The sequence below is a fragment of the Abrus precatorius genome, unplaced genomic scaffold (assembly GCF_003935025.1).
Source record: "Abrus precatorius isolate BTA unplaced genomic scaffold, Abrus_2018 Scaffold8, whole genome shotgun sequence".
In the NCBI taxonomy this organism is placed as follows: domain Eukaryota; kingdom Viridiplantae; phylum Streptophyta; class Magnoliopsida; order Fabales; family Fabaceae; genus Abrus; species Abrus precatorius.
Genome location: NW_020874428.1, coordinates 4,563,651 through 4,581,436, shown reverse-complemented (window position 1 = coordinate 4,581,436; position 17,786 = coordinate 4,563,651). Strand labels below are relative to the sequence as shown.

The 17,786-nt window shown below is 29.2% G+C and overlaps 2 protein-coding genes across 6 annotated transcripts; both read left to right on the top strand.

The window, feature by feature from the left end:
* The first annotated feature begins 242 nt into the window (after positions 1–242).
* LOC113874118 (heterogeneous nuclear ribonucleoprotein 1-like) lies at positions 243–1,339 on the top strand. The gene is made up of 2 exons (XM_027512339.1): positions 243–389; positions 707–1,339. The coding sequence occupies exons 1-2, from the start codon at positions 243–245 to the stop codon at positions 1,337–1,339; spliced, it is 780 nt and encodes a 259-aa protein (XP_027368140.1).
* Positions 1,340–2,724: 1,385 nt separating this feature from the next.
* Positions 2,725–7,708, top strand: LOC113846490. 5 transcript variants are annotated; one of them, XR_003501690.1, is made up of 7 exons: positions 2,733–3,128; positions 3,975–4,102; positions 4,224–4,253; positions 4,299–4,336; positions 5,094–5,279; positions 6,004–6,087; positions 6,513–7,101. XR_003501690.1 is itself a non-coding variant. In XM_027474832.1 (6 exons), the coding sequence occupies exons 1-5, from the start codon at positions 2,815–2,817 to the stop codon at positions 6,031–6,033; spliced, it is 771 nt and encodes a 256-aa protein (XP_027330633.1). In that variant the 5' UTR covers positions 2,733–2,814; the 3' UTR covers positions 6,034–6,063; positions 6,513–7,088. The 5 variants fall into 5 exon arrangements, 3 of the variants coding, with proteins under 3 accessions (XP_027330634.1, XP_027330633.1, XP_027330632.1); XR_003501689.1 differs by having other exon boundaries at positions 2,726–3,128; positions 4,224–4,336; positions 6,513–7,708; XM_027474832.1 differs by having other exon boundaries at positions 4,224–4,336; positions 6,004–6,063; positions 6,513–7,088.
* The last annotated feature ends 10,078 nt before the right edge of the window (positions 7,709–17,786 follow it).

Genomic DNA, 17,786 nt, shown 5'->3' with positions numbered 1-17,786 from the left:
GGTGTTAATTGCTTTCTTGCACTGTGTTTCATTGATATTTAAATTTGTATTCAAGAAGAAATATATTTACGTATTGAAAGTAAAACAAATTTATCTTTCTAACACACTTTTTTTATCGATATGCCTTTAAATGTGCAGATATTAAAAGACGTATAAATAACCTATTAATTGTTTCGTTGTTAAAAAAGAAGAATTATTAGGTCTTGTTAATTACGATCTTGCAGCACATCTAATAACGAATGATGTTTGTTTATATAGATTGTCGCTCAACACTGGATTCTACAATTTCAATACATCACAACAGCGTTAGAGGTTCAACTTTGTTGACTTCTGCAAAAATGTCTAGTGCTGATAATGTCCTTGAAAGCACCCATGTTGTCGAAGAAAAGGTTAGTTTATTTCTTTTTCTTTTTTTTTTAATTGTGGCCACAACTTGAAATAATTGTTATATTGATTAATTAAACTAATAAATTATGATAAATTTCTTCCTAAATAGAAATTATTTTAAGTTGTGAATTACATGAAAATAGAAAAAGAAATCAATACTATTAATCAAATCATGCCCTTAACAATAAAATAGATTGTGCAAATAAAAAATATGTTTAAAATTTGTATACGTGATAGTAAATTTTAGAATGTGACAATTACATGCATAAACATTATGAACTGATACTAATAATTCATTGATCCTTGTTTTTGAGTATAGACGAGAGTGAAGGAAGAAATAGCTAACAATGAAGGGCAACAACAAAAGCAATCTCAAAGATTGGGTCCTGAAAGTATTAGGAGGAGGAAGATTTTTGTTGGAGGATTACCTTCAGGTATATCTGAAGAAGAGTTTCGTAAACACTTTGAAAGGTTTGGCACAATAACTGACGTGGTGGTAATGCAAGATAGTGTTACGGGTCGTCCTAGAGGATTTGGATTTGTCACATTTGATTCAGAAAAATCTGTAGAAGATGTTTTGGTAAAAACTTTTCATGACTTGAATGGCAAACAAGTGGAGGTCAAAAGGGTCGTTCCAAAAGTGGAGATTAATGTTTCCAGTGGCTTTGAAAATTCCAAAGTGTCTATGGAAAAATTTCCTAGTTTTGGTACCAAGGCCATTCAAGCCTCCACTACTTTTCCTTGGTATTATAATAATGAATTGTATGCACTAAACCCTTATGGTTATTGGGGCCTTATGGATGGATATAGAGGGAATGGAGGTGCTGTTCCTTATGATCCTTTTAGCAACATTTGGTATATGCCTTTGGTACCTGTTGCCAGGCCATTTCAACAACCTCTTGCTTATTGTTGCCCAAGTTATGCATTTGTTGGTGGATATGCTGGTCACTGAGAAAGTGATCTTTGTCCATCTAAAGCTGGCTTGTTATAACCCATCTCTATTTGTCTTTTTATTCTATGCAACATGCAACATAAATTGGTGATCATAATAAAATTTGAACTTCCAATTTCACGTAAATTATTTAAATCCCCTGCTTATCATTTGATTTTTCTACTAATCTTAACTTATGCTTCATATATATATATATATATATATATATAGTTTTAGCAATGTCATGTTTTCTTTGCGTTTATTTTAAAACCTTTTCTTTTCATTTTATCAACTCACTTAAGTTAGCTTTTATTCCCACTATACTATTTTTTTCTGATAATATTACAAAATAACATTCATTTTTTTATTATTGCTAGAATGTCATTTTGAAATATGTTTTGTACAATCATTATTTGAAAAATTTATAAGTTTGAATTGTTATCGACTGGAAAAGGATAACCTTTATTATTAAAATAATAATTTTATTTTCATTCAATATTTTCATACTTCAAAAAGAAAAACAGATGCGTGTGTAATTTAATTTAAAGAAATTATAGATGCGTAATTTAATTAGGATAAATATCTCCTAAAATTAATTTTTTTAAATTATTAGTCAAATATAGATAATTAACCTTCAAAAGTTTCCTTTTATTTTAATTGATCATTTCTAAGTTTCCTTGATTTAATATATTATTTATGGAAACTCATTAAGTTATAACAACTTGATATTATTTCTCCTCATCAGGCGGTGTTTTTAACATACCTTATTACTAGAAATAAAAAAAAAAACATAAACTTACTTTTAATAGATGAAATTTCCAAACATAAATTATTACTTTAAATCTATTTTTAAATAAAATTAATTTAATGAAAACAAATTTATTCAAATTTGAATTTGTAAATGTTCACCAAATTTTTCCTAGCTCGTCATGATTATGGAAATGTGTATTTAGAATAATGCAATGGACTTAAATCTTAGTTCTTATTTTGTAAAATTTAATCGAAATAAACAAAACAAATTTATGTGTTTATTCATTTTCATTTTTATTTAAATGACTTTTATCAAACAAATTATTTGATGTGCATAGGACTAATAGTTAAAAAAATTACTTTTAATAAGAATAACAATAAATACAATAAAAATATGATTAATACTTAATTTCTAAAATTACAAAATACTATATTAATCCCTAATGTCAATAATTATTTTATAATTTTAAAAACTAAAATAACTATTATTTGATAACATCAAGAACTAAAACCAAAAAAAACTAAAATAACACTTTTATAATTTTAGAAAATTAAATTAAGCGTATTTATAAATACAGGATTTAATTGACATGTTACTTGAAAAAAAAAATCCACACAATTTACGAATATAAATTGTGTAGATTTGTCCAAGAATTCACATGTGACGCTATATTGCAATAGAATCATCTTGTGTGGATGAGAAAGCAGAACATAAACTTCTGAGGAGCATCGACACAGTATTAGCAATGATACTGATTAGCCACAGCCAAGCTCCTTGCGGAGCCATGTTTTCAAAGTGTTCTCTATCGACTCCACCCAAATTCATCACAGCAACAAACCCACTACGATTCTCGAATCTTCTACCCAAATTCATTGATACCTCAAGAATCTCCGTAAGAGCCAAAGCACAGGGAAACATCGATTCAGGTTCAGCCACCAATTCCTCTTCTTCTCCTTTTGACAATGAACAAACGGTTTTCGTGGGTGGCGAGGATGTTCCATTGGAGGGTGTTATCCAGTTCGACAAACCCACCTCTTCTTCTCCTCTTGAAAAATGGGGGTAATTTTTTTCGACCATGTTCTTCAAGTTACCAATTATGGTAATTTTAACCTTAAAATTTTAGAAATACTGATGAAGTTATCATGCAATAGTTGTTATTTTAGTTTATGACGTTATTAAATAACTGCTATTTTAGTTTTATAAATTATAATAATAACTAACAAGTAAATGTCCACCATTAGTTAATGAGTTAAAAGTAAAATTTCGGAAATGTTTTATTAATGTGTTTTTACCATCATTTTTTCAATTACTTTAACATAATTTCTTATTTTTTTTATTGATTCTTTAACTTATATCTTTAAGATTTGATTAGCAAGACCTTAACTACAATGATGTAAGATTAGTAATTTTGGTAAGGTAAAATGTAAATCGGTTGTTAAGAAATTTAAAATAAAAAAATTATTAAAAAATGTGATAAAATACTCTTCATGTGATTTCAAATACAACTCCAACATGATTTTTAATTTTTTTATTGATTTTTTAATTAACTAATGTCTTTACAACACTGATTAACAAGGTTTTGTTACAAAATAAAATTTTTATAATTTTAAGGAGTAAATTGAGTTATATTTTTAATCGATTTTGTTAAGAATCTAAAAATATTAATTTTTTATTCAAAAAAGGAATATTTATCTCCAATGTAATAAATACTTTCTTTTTTAATTAAAAAAAAACTACTATTTTTAGTTGCCTCCATTTAGTCCTGAAGCACTAAGTTAACAAAACCAATTTTGAATTTACCATGTTAATTTGAGGAATTACTCGTATTGGTTTTCTTGGTAAAGAAGAAAACTTTTTGGCAAATTTTCAAGTGGGGTACGTGGTATAAGGGTTATTATGTTGCAGACGTGTGGCTCTGCTAGCTAGTGTGGATGTGTTGGCCTTGCTTTTGTTTGCAACGATTGGAAGATATAGTCATGGCCTCTCTATTTTGGACATTGAGACTCTGCGCACTGCTGATCCTTTTATAGCTGGTGTGCTTTCTCTTTTCTTTTATGATTGTAAAACTTGTGTTTTGATCTTTCCTATTTTGAAGAGAGAGAGAATAGGAGAGGTTTTGAACTTTGAAAATTGGGTTTGTTCATTGCTTTGCAGGGTGGTTTTTGGGTGCTTACTTGCTTGGAGGTTATGGGGAGGATGGCCGTGGGATGAAGGGTCTCCCCAATGGAGTCATTGCTACTGCTAAGTCATGGGCTCTTGGGATCCCTGTAAGTGTGTGTTTGGAAGCACCTTAGAAAATCTGTAAATGTGAATTCAACGCTGAAGTTACAACCCAATAGCATTTAAGTAAAAGTAGGTTCTTGGGCATTTAAAGGCGAATCAAAACATGCTATAAGTTGAATGCTTCTTTTGTATGAATCTTATTGACTTGCATCCATCTTCTTCATTGGTATTTTTGCTTTAGCATCTATTTTACACACTTAAAACTTCAGAATTGAAGATCGTTGATTTGAAATGAAATGACTTACAATGCACCAAATGGTTTGTATTTTAGTCGCGTTTAAATTCACGTTCAACTGAACGTACGTTCCTTATGTATGCAATGCAGTTTCAAACGTAGCATGAATTGAATTGATAAGCTGGTATCATGCCAAATGAGTTTCTTAAAGAATTCAGCTATAAATGAAATCAGCTCTTTCATTTTAAATTAAACTTCAACATGCGGGAAGTTAAGTATAATGTTAATTTTGAGTTTCAACTGCTAATTACAGCTTGAGCTTTGCATTCATAGGGATGTTTTGGTATTGCTATGGTATGTGTTGGCAACCTTTTTCCGTAAGTGCACACAAACATATTGTAATTGTCTTATCTAAGATCGAAAAGGAAAAAAAATTGTTTAACAGATGCATGATGATTTAGTTGTTCTGTACTGGGGAAAAAAGTGTTGCACAGTTGTTTTATTTTCTTTTTAAACATTGACAGTCCACAAAATTGATCCCATTTATCTCTTTGATTTCTTGGCAGATAGGAATAGTAATAAGAGCAGCAACATCAGGAAATCTCCCGAATTATGGTTTTGTATTTGTGAGTCTGGGAAGCACTGCTGTTTTACTTATTTCATTCAGAGCATTACTATATACTATTCTACCAGTAGATAAAAGTAAGAAGAATGATGACTATCGCCGTGGCAGTCCCTTTGAACTCTTTGAGGTATATAACCTTTTCATCTTTATCATATCTCATGATATTCTGTTTCTAATTACACTTCAAAGCTTGGTATCAAAGCATACGCTATTCATTCTTGTAAACTGCTTAAAGGTCTTCCCATACAATTGCATTTATATAAATTTGAACTTGTGTTGCACCTCTACTACAACTGCTGTATCCATGAAAATATGTTTGTAACTGTACAGAATAAACTATTGAGTTAATGAATTGATCTTGAATTAGAAGCTGATATATGTATTTTGAATGCTCTTGTTAACTTTCATATAACTTAAAAGCTATAATAAAAAAAAGTACAAATATAACTTGAGATCTAACAGCAGCAATTCAGATCTTGATTAGATGATGAAATCAATGCTTGAGCTTACCAAAACTATTATTGAAGTTTTTAATTATGAAAATTGATATTTACAAAGCTATATACAGTTAATTTCTACTTCAACAGAATTTCTGAATACTTTGAACTAATTGTGTAAATAATTTATATTTTTCCTCATAGTAATCTTTTCTTTTAATTTCGGTTTTGATTGAGTTCAGTGACATTTTGTGATCTATGTTGCCAATCTTACCTAGAGGGATAAAACTTCTTGTTATAATAATCTTTTCTTTTTCTTTTTCTTTATATAACAATCACTGTATGAGTTTTATAGCCATCTGGAGAGCATTGCATTCTAAATCGTGATACAAAATTTCTTCTTCTGTTTTGTAGCTGCTCACATCATTAGTACGGCGGTGGTAACAATTGGTTGCATGTCCAAGGCACCATAATGTATTAACGACTAAAATAAAACAAGTAAGAGTAGATGTTTTCTGTAATTGAATTTTAATCAATTAAATGTGTTTACTACTATTACACCTCTGATCAATTAAAGGTGCATTAATTGTTAAGTCAGTGGAGGCTGGTCCATTTGAATTTTAGTCTATCACTTTTTGAGATCGGTTTTCCAAACAAGCTCACCATTCATGTTACATGATGATAAACTAGACACTTTTGGAATGGGAACCATGAATAAATTTGTTGTGAAACCAAACAAGCTCACCGTTCATGTTACATGATGATAAACTAGACACTTCTGAAATTGAAACCATGAATAAATTTGTTGTGAAACCAAACAAGCTCACCGTTCACGGTACATGATGATAAACTAGACACTTTTGGAATTGAAACCATGAATAAATTTGTTGTGAGCATTGACTTTTAACTGCCATTAATTTCAGAGATAGTGATGTAGAACAGCAGCACAAGAGAAATAAGAAAAGGAGATAGCTAGCCTTTTTATTAGCAACAGATTGGAACTTGATTACTTTGAAGAATGGACTTTGACAGACACTAGAAATGACACTGAAATGGATATTCGGACACACACGTAGTGAAAACGGGATCCATTTCCCTACATCTTATGAAAAGGGATATAGGACAATTGATGGGTTTAAGGCTGAAGGCTAGAAATTTTCCTAGCATTTAGTAGCAATTGTAATTGACAACTTAAGATTTTCTTATAGATTGGTTATAATGTCTTATTTCTGCCTTGGAATCTACTACACAGTTCATTCAGCAAAGGAAGAGCTTAATGAGTTGAATGGTAAGATTGGTAAGTGATAATGTAATTTATTACCATAGTGGTGCAAGAATCTTTTTGCATTTGAAAATAAGAAAACAGCCACCTTCCTCTGTAAATAAATATGACACACCTCTTTTTTTTTTAATTCATTCATCTGAACTATCTACCAGACCAGTCATGTTCATCAAGGAAGCTAATATTGGACCTAATCCCAAGTATATCTGTTCACTCTGCGATGATATGCTTCTTAAACAACACCCTTTATTGCTTGTGTGGTTACTTGGAGTATATGACATTATGTGGTTAGGACAACAGTTTTAGTTATTTTGCCTACTTGAATTGCTGGCTCTAAAATAAGAGTTTTGCTATGTAGTACCAACACTTGTCACACGAAATTTGACAAAAAGCAACGTGTTTAAATAGTATTGGTTGAATAATAATAATAATAACAATGAAAGAAGAAGAAGAAGAAGAATGGCTGCTGCTTGTTCAAAGGAGCAATTAGAGGGTTGGGGGAATATTTGGAGTTTCGAATTTTCAGGTTACTGAATCTTCAAAATAAGCAAAATTAAATTGATGTTGAGCAAATCACCACCATTTTGTGCGTTGGGTCAACGACACTGTTAACTATCGATTTTGAGGCTTGCAGCAGAATTTTATAGTTTGTGGGTCAATCTATTAGGCCTTAAGTTTATATACCCTTTATGTGAATTTTTGGTATTAGTTTACATTGGCGTTGTTAACGTCTTTGTCCGTTTAAATCACTAGAATGACAGAATGTATATTATTAGTGCATTGCTATTTTCAGTTGTACATGGTTCTGAAAGTAAATAATCAATCATTTATTACTCTGACGATTCTTTTTTATCCTTAAAACGTTGAACCATTTTGATCAAGTCTGAGTAGTGAGTCACATCTAAACAATTCTTCCTCAAAAAAATCTTGGTATGTTTGAAGAGACGCCCCTTATATAAAAAATGTAATTACCAAAATCCACTTCATGAGTATACTTAGATATTCCTATCCTAATTTAATATCCGCATTTTATTTAAATAAAAATGCTGTTTCATTTCTTAATTATTGAAGGGAAAAAAACTATTGGATGGGTAACGAATAATACATGTCGACAAATAGGCCTGAAGAACGACTTGACATAGATAGTATGATACCCCCCAATGAATTACGATGTTAGAAAGGGATATCAAGAGCTAGGTTTTTAATATTGATACGAGAATATTAACTCACTAAAATATTGTTCGTAAGTTGTAGCCACAAAGCTCTACGATTATACGTATAATTTAATTTTTATTTTAAAATCGATGCTTTATGTGGAGATATGAGGAGGGTACGTAATTGTCATCTGTAATCAAATGTTTACTTATAATTTGTATTTTGCAGGACATCAATTTTAAAATCATTTTTTTGTTTAAATTTAAATTTTGGCTTAATTTTATGATTTTATTTTAATTTACTGTTTTGAAATATTATTTAAAATTACTACTAATATACCTTTAATTGTGGCAGGCTTAATATAATTTAATCACGGTTAGATTAATAAATCGGAAACCATTGTTTTTAAATGCTAAAGAGACATCCTCTTGTCGCATTTTTGTAGATGGGCCTAATTTGGGCTGCAAATGAAACTACGGATTTATTATTATTATTTACAAAACTATGGTTTTGCTTTGCTAATACAATGCTTTATTTCGAGAACCGAAAAAGAAAGAGAGTGACCATGCTTTGTTTTTTATGTATTTAGAGTCATGTCCCTTATCCTTGAGCCTGTATGCTGGCAAGATATAAATGATAAAGCGAATTCTTTCATGGCCTAAAAAAGAAGGCAAGAAATATCTATATTAAAAATCGTTTAATTGTGGGTTGCCTAGCATTATCAGTGGGTAAAATGGAATGAACCCAGTTGTTCATAGTCTAACATTTTGATCAGTAAAAAGTAAAGTTTGTTATTTTGAAATGAATTTACTTATAAATTTGATTTGACACAGGAAAAGAAGGTTTATGAATGGAGCGCGAAGGAGTAAAGTATAGAAGAAAGAATAGAGATGACGTGATAGTGTGACAGGAACAGGGAACAGGGAACAGGGAACAGGGAATAGGGAATAGGGGATAGGCATTAGGTGCATAGGGATAGCACAGGCTGTGTTGTGTTGTATTCTCTGTGTGCTGCCGCTGGCCGTCGAGAAAGGTTATTTGGGGACTGCATGCATGCGCTGTCATTTGTCAAATCACCCTCACACACCTCTTTACATTCTGCCATTCTAATCTCTTCATCCATCGTTGACCTTCTTTTCTCTCACGTTACCATAAACACCACTTTCCCATATAATCCACACACACCCCTTATATGGATCCATCATTCATCTTTCATCTTTCATCATTCATCATTCATCATTCATCATTCATCTGCTTTCGTGATCCTCTGCATTCAAATATTTTTATATAATCAAAGAGTGCTTCCTACTTAGCTAGTCCACCACTGGCGTCTTGCCATATGTTTCAAGAATTAGAACTTGGCCTTTTTTAAACAAGTTTTTAGTATGCTATTAGGAAGTATAATCTCAGTTTTCTTTTTCTTATCAGCCACACTTTTTACGCATCACAATTCACATGGTGTCTCTATAATTCTTCTTTTGAAAACAGTAATTAACTTTTGAAAACATTTTATAAAAAAGAGTAATCAATTTTTTGAAAAAAAAAAAAATCTCACTCATCATCCCTGAGACAGTTATTAAAAATTAAATCTAAGCTGCGTTTTAATAGAAAAATTTAAAATATAAAATCAATCACAAAGGTTGTTAAAGTAAGTATCAAGTATAAAAAGAATTATGAATGTTAGATATAAAAAAAAAGTACAATAGATAGACTTTTTAATTCGCTCTAAAGGTAAATTATTTCTATTAAACATAAAATTTATTTATTTAAAATTTTATAATATTTTTAAATTAATTTTTTATTATCCAAATACATGCAACATAATAATTTTAAATTTCTCTATCTAAATACAACCTTAAAGTGTATTTAAAATTATAATTTTTTCTAATCTGTCACTAAAATACTTTTCAAAGATTTAAAATGGCATCATATATTCTATTCATTTTACCCTTTTCAAAATTAGTTTTTTAGTAAAACTTATTAAAATACGATTTTGCTGATTATTAAAAAACTTTAAGGTATCATCTACATATTGCTTGCCCATGATTTATAATGACAGGTCAATGATCAGTAAATTGTTAAAAAACATATTTTTAATATATTTTAAAAACGTTTAAAATTTATGAAATAAGCTTTGGTTGAATTTGCACTTGATTATGTTATTTACCTAATACATGTTTATAGACCTCATACGCCCGTTCAAAATTTATAAGCTATTCTTGCGAGTATCATGAAAAATATTTTAAACAAGGACACATAGTTTTTATCAAATTAATTTGATTCTAATTTTTTTTTAAAATATTGATTTAGAGATAAAATCTTTAAAAAATTAAAATAATTAAATACTTAAAAACAATTCAATGACTAAAATTTTAAGCGAAAAAATTATTTAATATTGAGTCTGTTTGCTTAAAAAAATTTCATAAAAAATAATCACTTCTTATATTTTATTTGTTTAATTACGATTATAAAAAATTAAAAATATACCATGAAAAATTATAACTAGTCATTATAATTATATATAAAAAGAAACTTGTACTTTTTATAAAATATTTGAAAATCACTTGATCCGTAGCAATGGACTAATCGCTTAATAAGATGGGTCTTAGTCGATGACAAATACTGGCAGCGTGGAAGCGCGAAAGACGCATTGTCCGATAAAAAGTAGGAAACTTACGTTATATCCTTCGGACAAAGAGATTCCACATTGTTTCCTTATCATCCTGATCAAGTTAGTTAATAATAAGCCTCTGCTCTGTAGAGTTAGCTTTCTTTTTCCCTACATTCCCCGCAATCCCTTTAATGCTTAACCTGTTATTCAAAGCAAAATGCCCTTCACTGTATAATATTAGTTAGATAGCAAAAATTTAAAAATATTATTTCACATTTCTAATGTTATTTTAATAAAAAAAATCTTCTGATTTTTTAATCAATACTCAAAACCATACCATAACTAGAAAGCATCATTCATAGTCTTGTTCTATTAACAACCGGGTAGCAACACTAGCTATTTGAGCAATGCATGGTTGCATCACACTTTTAAGGTACTTGTTGCACATATAAAGAATGATGACAAGGAAGGACATTGATTATATTTTGAGGAAGGAGCCAAACCCTACTTTCAGGAAGATCTACGACTTTGAATATTATACACATCTTCCAACTTCCTAGAATTTGATATCTTTTTCACTCTTATAGAAACTCGTACACTAGAAGGAGGTGCCATAGGATATGCATTGTTTTGTTTATTTTCTTTGAGTTTCAATAGAACCCTTTTTAGAGGACTCCTTCCACCACACCATTTTTCTTGTTATTGCGACATTTGTGATTACTAAGACAAAAGGAAGGGAAAAAAATGAAAAGCAGACACTAAGTTGTGTCTATAATTAGCTTTCCATATTAAAATAAGAAAAAGAAGTGAAGAATATAAGGAAAAGAGAAAAGAAGCTCTTGCCCTTGATAAGTCCAGAGAGTAAGAATCTAAGGTGATCGTGACATGACATGCAAGCTTGGATTTTGACATTACGGCATGGGAGAGAGAGGATTGAATATGAGTTGTTGGAGGGGCAGTTTTTGCAACAAAGGGTGGAAGCATAATGAGGAGAGAGAGTGTGAGTGTAGAAAGGCACAAGATTGTAGACCAATTTTTGCATGACATGAAGGGCATAACATTTGAATTGGAATAGGCAAACATGCTGCCTGTGGCAGAGGCATTCATACATACATACATTATACCATACAGCTAGTGAATGATCTTTCTCTCAGTCGCGTAGCAATCACTGCAGGGGACAGTGATATCAAAATCTAACTTTGTTTTATGTTCCATCTCCTACCTCCTTCCCTTCCCTTCTGCCATCTATTAAAAATGACCCTCCTTTTTCTTATCTCACGTGATTCTCATTACTACCTCAAGAATGTGTTTGGATTTTCATTACACCTGTGAAGAAGGTAAATTTAGGTCACAAGTTATTCAATAGCATTAAAATAAACATAAACTTAAGGATATTTAAACATAAATACAAACATGATACAGATATATTTGAATTTATATTTAAATGAACTTAAATTTTATATTTATTTAAATGTTATTAATTAATATTTTTTATCACATTATTACATATTTTTCAATAATTTTCTAAACACTTGCTTCTTTCTTCTTCCTTCCATTTTTTTTCCTTGCTCGCATTCATGAGCTTGTTGAGGCTTGCCTATATCATATCATAATGCAAAATTAGAATTTTCACACCTAGGTTTTATTTGTTTTGAGGTTAAATTAAATTTTGTTAAGGGATGCTCAATCACGAGTTATATTTTTCACCAAAAAAAAACATATTTTATTGACAACAAAATAGGATAATTAAAATTTTTTTTTTTTAGTTTTGGGTATATATATGTTTAATTTTGGGTATACAAAAAGATAAAATATAACTGAGAAATATCATATATATATATATAATATTAATTCTAAAATAAGAAAATAACAGCTGTACATGTCTCATATTTCCTTTTCTATCGAAATACAATAATGTTTCACATCTTGGTTTCAAGTTACTTTTTTGCTTTTTAGGATTGCTAATATTCCCCTTCTGCTGTTATATTTTAACCAGGGAATAATAGAAAAGAACACTGGTTCATGATTTTAAATTGTAGTAAAAAAATTATGACTAAGATGAAGTCTTAAAATGAAATTTTGTTTTGTTACGGATGTTCATAATTAGCACTGTTCAAAGTCTGGATGAATGGGAACATACGTCCTTGGAGCTAATTGTTAATGACTCCTGGATTTCCGTATTTGTGGTTGGTTCAACCGTTCAGTGCATCTGAACAGTGCGTGTCCCTTTTGTGTTCCTAGTTAGTTCCACGTCTTTTTCTTCTATAATGTCAGTAACTTATTAATTCAGTGTTCAACAGGTGTGACAGATCGAAGAGACATAAAAGTTTCATCGTTGAAATTATGTCTTAAGATTATTACTACGTAATTAACTCTTTTTTTTCAACAATGTATCAAAATTAATTTAACAAGAGTCTTTATAGCAATCATTGACATGCTTAAGGTTTGGTAAAAAAAACAAAAGCTCATGACTCATAAAAATCAGCGAAACCTGTTTTTGAATGGCTTTTTTGCATTTAATTTACTCTTTATTTTTAGTGCAATTAACTGCCGGTGGATCCTATATATATATATATTAGACCTTTTCAATCTTCAAGAGGATCATAATCCCATGCAATAAAACCACTAAATGACCTTTGTAATACTGTTTAGAAAAGAGGATGGCAAACATTTGACATACATTGAATTATGTCACTCTTAGTTAAATTTATAATTTTGATAAGTTTTTTTTTGTTGTTTTTGGTTTCTCACCAACGTAGTCCTAAAAAAATCAGCATATAACAATATTTTTAATTAATTACATTATTATGTAACATTTAATAAGGATTAAAAATGTTAAGTGTAAGAAGAATAAAAAAAAATTAAAAAATGAGTGATTAAAATTAAAAGGTCACAAATATTGTAAAGACCAACAATATATTAAGTTTTATTTTTTTGTAATTCTAATAAGGGGGTTTTTGAATCAATCTTTTGATTTGCATGAGATAATATACTAATTTTATGATTATTGTAATGATTTGTGTAAAATCTCATATACTTGTATATCGAATTAACTCCATTTTTAAAATTTTGAATTATCATTTTATGAAAATGAACCTTGGCTTTTAGTGGGGAAATATTTTTTTAACTTCTAAGCCCCCAAAACTGTAACTTTTGTCCTGTGTTTATAATATTACAGTTCTGCCTCTTATATGGTAAACATGGGTGCACATTGACATTCAAATAAATTCTACGTTATTAATATCGTTTTGTATATTTAAAAAAAGAGTGAAAAAAAAGTTAACGAAAGTGAAAAAGGTAAAGAACAGAAGTGAATTCACTGAATTGCGATGGTCAAGGAAGCAAGGTGAGGCCTTGGCCGAAAGGTCGTGGTGGCCATCCTTGGAACACGCTACAGAGGGGGGGTTGCTAGTGGCTTTTGGCACTACACAGTTAACCAGAATCTTGTCCTGCAGAGATGCAAGTTGGGCCGGGGTGAAGAGAACAAAAATGAGTAAATTATGTATAATTCATCTTATTTTATAAATATGATATGTTTAAATATCAAATGTACTATTCTTATTTCATATATTCACTAATAACAATTTTAGATTTAATTCTTTTAAAGTGAGGTGTTTGTTTTAGAAGGAAAAATATATTGATGGCTATTAATTAAAATTAACGATGAAGATTTTAATAACTTATGCATGTGTATGTATTTGTGTAATAATTATAATGCTTATTTTTTCTAAATAATGACTATAATTATATTTATCATTTTAGAAGATTAAATTATTATTATTTATTATGTATCATTTATATGTAACCTATCATTATCTTTTATTTTAACAACATTTTCAAAAATAAATAATATTTATATTAATTTTTGGAATATTATGTGTAAAATTTAATCATAAAAATAAGAAAAGTTTATGTATTTGTTTTTTAAATGGGGCTGAGACAATGTATATAAATTATCTTAATTGGGTACACAAATCAGTCTACACCTCATGCATGGCTCACAAAAGTTCTCAATTAAATGAGTGAAGCTGCGTAGATCCTTATGTAAACGGACTTATATATAAAAGCAAATTACATAAACTTCAATTAAACAGGTTAACTTGCAGGTTGACCCATTTATATTTATTATTTATTATTTTTGAGGCTTATGTAAACGGACTTATTTATTACCCGTAAACCTAAGGCTTAACCCATAAATTATCCGAACAGCTCATAAATCTACATTTAAGTTGAACGCACATTCTTAAGTTCAAATCCACAAATTTGTGAGGTTTTCTGAACTATTCCGTAAATCCAAACCTATATATTTTGTCGCTTAAAAAAATATTTAAATATAACTAACACTAAATTTAAGCAGGTCACTGTATTTTTCCCTTTTAAATATTTTAAAAGAGATAACGCTGAAATTAGATGATACACAACAAGAATTTTTTCTTGTTCCGATCACTATGAGATTTATCGTTTTAAATATTGAAACGAATCAATCATTCCTTCATCTGTGCCCAACCAGAACGCAGAGCCATATACCTTCTCAGCCCTTTTCCTCTTAAATTGGGACACAACCTTTCATTAGATTCAAACCCAAATCATTCCCGTTTGAAAATTTGTCCCAACGAAGCATTCCCATGCAAACTCTTCGTGAAACATCTCTCCTCTCTGGAGAAAGAACCTCGACCACTCGCTTGCAAGCAACAGAACTCAATACATTGCTTGCCCATTAACAGCAAAAAGTTTAAGGGAAAATAAAAAGGTAGAAAAGAGACAGTTTGACCAGCCTAAATACAAGGAACTTACGTGCATGAATTTAATCAAAATTTGTGTACTTTATTCCATGAAATAAATGATTACATCCTAAAAGTTACTACAAGATTACAGAAAATTAAACCAAAAGTTAATATAATTTATTATAAAATAAATGAGACCATTTAATAAAGACCCTACCCTTATTAAAGCGTGTCTTGGATTAGTTGAAAATAAATGCACTAGAAGAACGTAAGCTATGGCCAAATGAGAAACTTGTCTAATATAAATGTAACTATTTGATAATTGAAAAGAGAGACATGTATATATATTAATGAAAATGAGCAAAAATTTTATATTATTTAAACTGAACAATCGTATGTATTGATACGATAGTTAAAATTACATTTTCATCTATTCAATATCATTCTATAAGTGTGCACATGTTCTAAATAGACGCATAGGCTTGGGCAAAATTTGGGTAGACACATCTAACTATGATTTAGACACAACCAATGGTTACGTAATAACAAGTTAAAATTTTAAAAATTAACAAATCTCTCAAAATTTTCATCTTCTCAGAGGTCTGCATGCGTTTCTTACTTGCTTCCACTACACCGCTCCAATTTTACTCGTTCTTCCATCTCTTGCACCCCTGCTGCATATCTTTTATTATTATAGTGCGTAAGAAGCTGAATCGAGTTAAAAGAAAGAAAGTAAAAGGCTTTGCTGTGATTTTGGATCAATGATTTCTTCTGGGTTTACCATAATCTTTGTGATGTATTCTACAAGAGATCTTAGTCGTGGACCTTCAGTGATATTCTACTCCAAAAGGATTTCTATTTTGTCTATGGACCCAAGCTTTGGTGATTAATTTTTCTTATTGCAAGCTTTGGTGCTTTTGTGAAAACGCGCTCCCATAAGTGTTTATTTGCTTTACCTGAAAGGAGCTCTCAACTTGTTTGGTCATGTCAAAGGATGCATTGAGTCGACCTATTAGCCAAAAAAATTAAGTTTTAAGTGGCTTGTGAATGCCCAAATTCTTAACATTCAATGGCCCATCCTATAAGTAAAAATATTTTATTTCATTCTTTTTTTTTTTCTTTTTTCTAACTATCAAATAACATAGTATTTTATTTTTAATTTCTTATTTATTTTTTATTTTATTTTTCACCCAAATAAAGCCTTTGCGCTATATATAATGTTTTAGTTGAAATGGAAAGGAAAAAACTAACGGTAAAAAAATAATAAGAGATACACATTTTTATTTTTAAGAAAGAAAATACAAGAATGATAAAAATATTTGCATGGGACTCACGTTTTAAAAATACAAATAATACGTTATTTTAGTATTTGAAATGACAAATACTCATCAATTCAGTTTTTGCAAATATATAAAAAAATATTTTTTTAAATTATAAGAAATCAATCTTCTTAAAACTTAAAATTATCATAAATAATTATTTTTTAGTTCTTACAATTATAGATATTTATCAATTTATTCTTAAATTTATTAAAAAATTATTTTTTAAATTATAAAAAACAACAACCATATTAATCTCTCTAATTAATTTTTTTTCAAATTTATGTAAGAAAATTTATAATTTAGCAAGTTAAATGTCAATGTGTAACATACATGATATAAAACACGCAAAGGATAATCTTAACATTTTGACATAAAATTTACAAAAAGTGTTACAAAATTACGAGAGATACTATACAGAAATAATGCATGAACAGGTGGAAAAGAAATGAATAATCTTGTATGAAAATAAAATTATATTATTTGATGAGATGGTGATAAGCATCACCTTAATTCTTGACCAATCACATCAAGAAACGAATTTGACGAAAATTAATGAGAGAATTAGGAATTATTTTTTAATTTTAAGATTTAAAATTTCTTATCATAATTTCATGTATTAGATTAATGGGTGCCAATAATTTTAATGACAAAAATGTTAACTTTTAATCATTTTAATGACAAAAATTCAAATTATTACATGAATCTCTATAATTTTAGAAATTAAAACGATAAATTATTCTAAAAAAAATACTCTACCCTAGGCATGAAATGAGAGGAAGGTTGTTTTTAGTAGTTTAATTAATATAATATATTTAATTTTTTATACTTTTATTTGTTTGAATAAATAAATAATAAGTTTAATTTTTATTATTTCTATCAATCTAAATTAATAATATATTTGTTTTAGTGTATTTTTTAATTTTTCACAAATCTTGTAAATATAACTTTCTAAGGAAAATTGCATAATTTTAAATATCGTCTGCAAAATCTCACAGGGTAAGTATTATGAAAAATGTTTCATTTACTTAAAAAAACATTTTAAAGTGTTATTTTACATTTTTAAACACATTTTTGTAAGATATGAATAGGGAAGAAATTACTGA

Excerpts from the sequence above, each read along its gene's own strand:
- LOC113846490 (XM_027474832.1), top strand. The coding sequence starts at position 2,815 with ATGATACTGATTAGCCACAGCCAAGCTCCTTGCGGAGCCATGTTTTCA. Across the intron at positions 4,103-4,223 it reads TGCTGATCCTTTTATAGCTG|GGTGGTTTTTGGGTGCTTAC; the intron begins GTGTGCTTTCTC and ends ATTGCTTTGCAG. Across the intron at positions 5,280-6,003 it reads GTCCCTTTGAACTCTTTGAG|CTGCTCACATCATTAGTACG; the intron begins GTATATAACCTT and ends TCTGTTTTGTAG.
- LOC113874118 (XM_027512339.1), top strand. The coding sequence starts at position 243 with ATGTTTGTTTATATAGATTGTCGCTCAACACTGGATTCTACAATTTCA. Across the intron at positions 390-706 it reads CCCATGTTGTCGAAGAAAAG|ACGAGAGTGAAGGAAGAAAT; the intron begins GTTAGTTTATTT and ends TTTTGAGTATAG.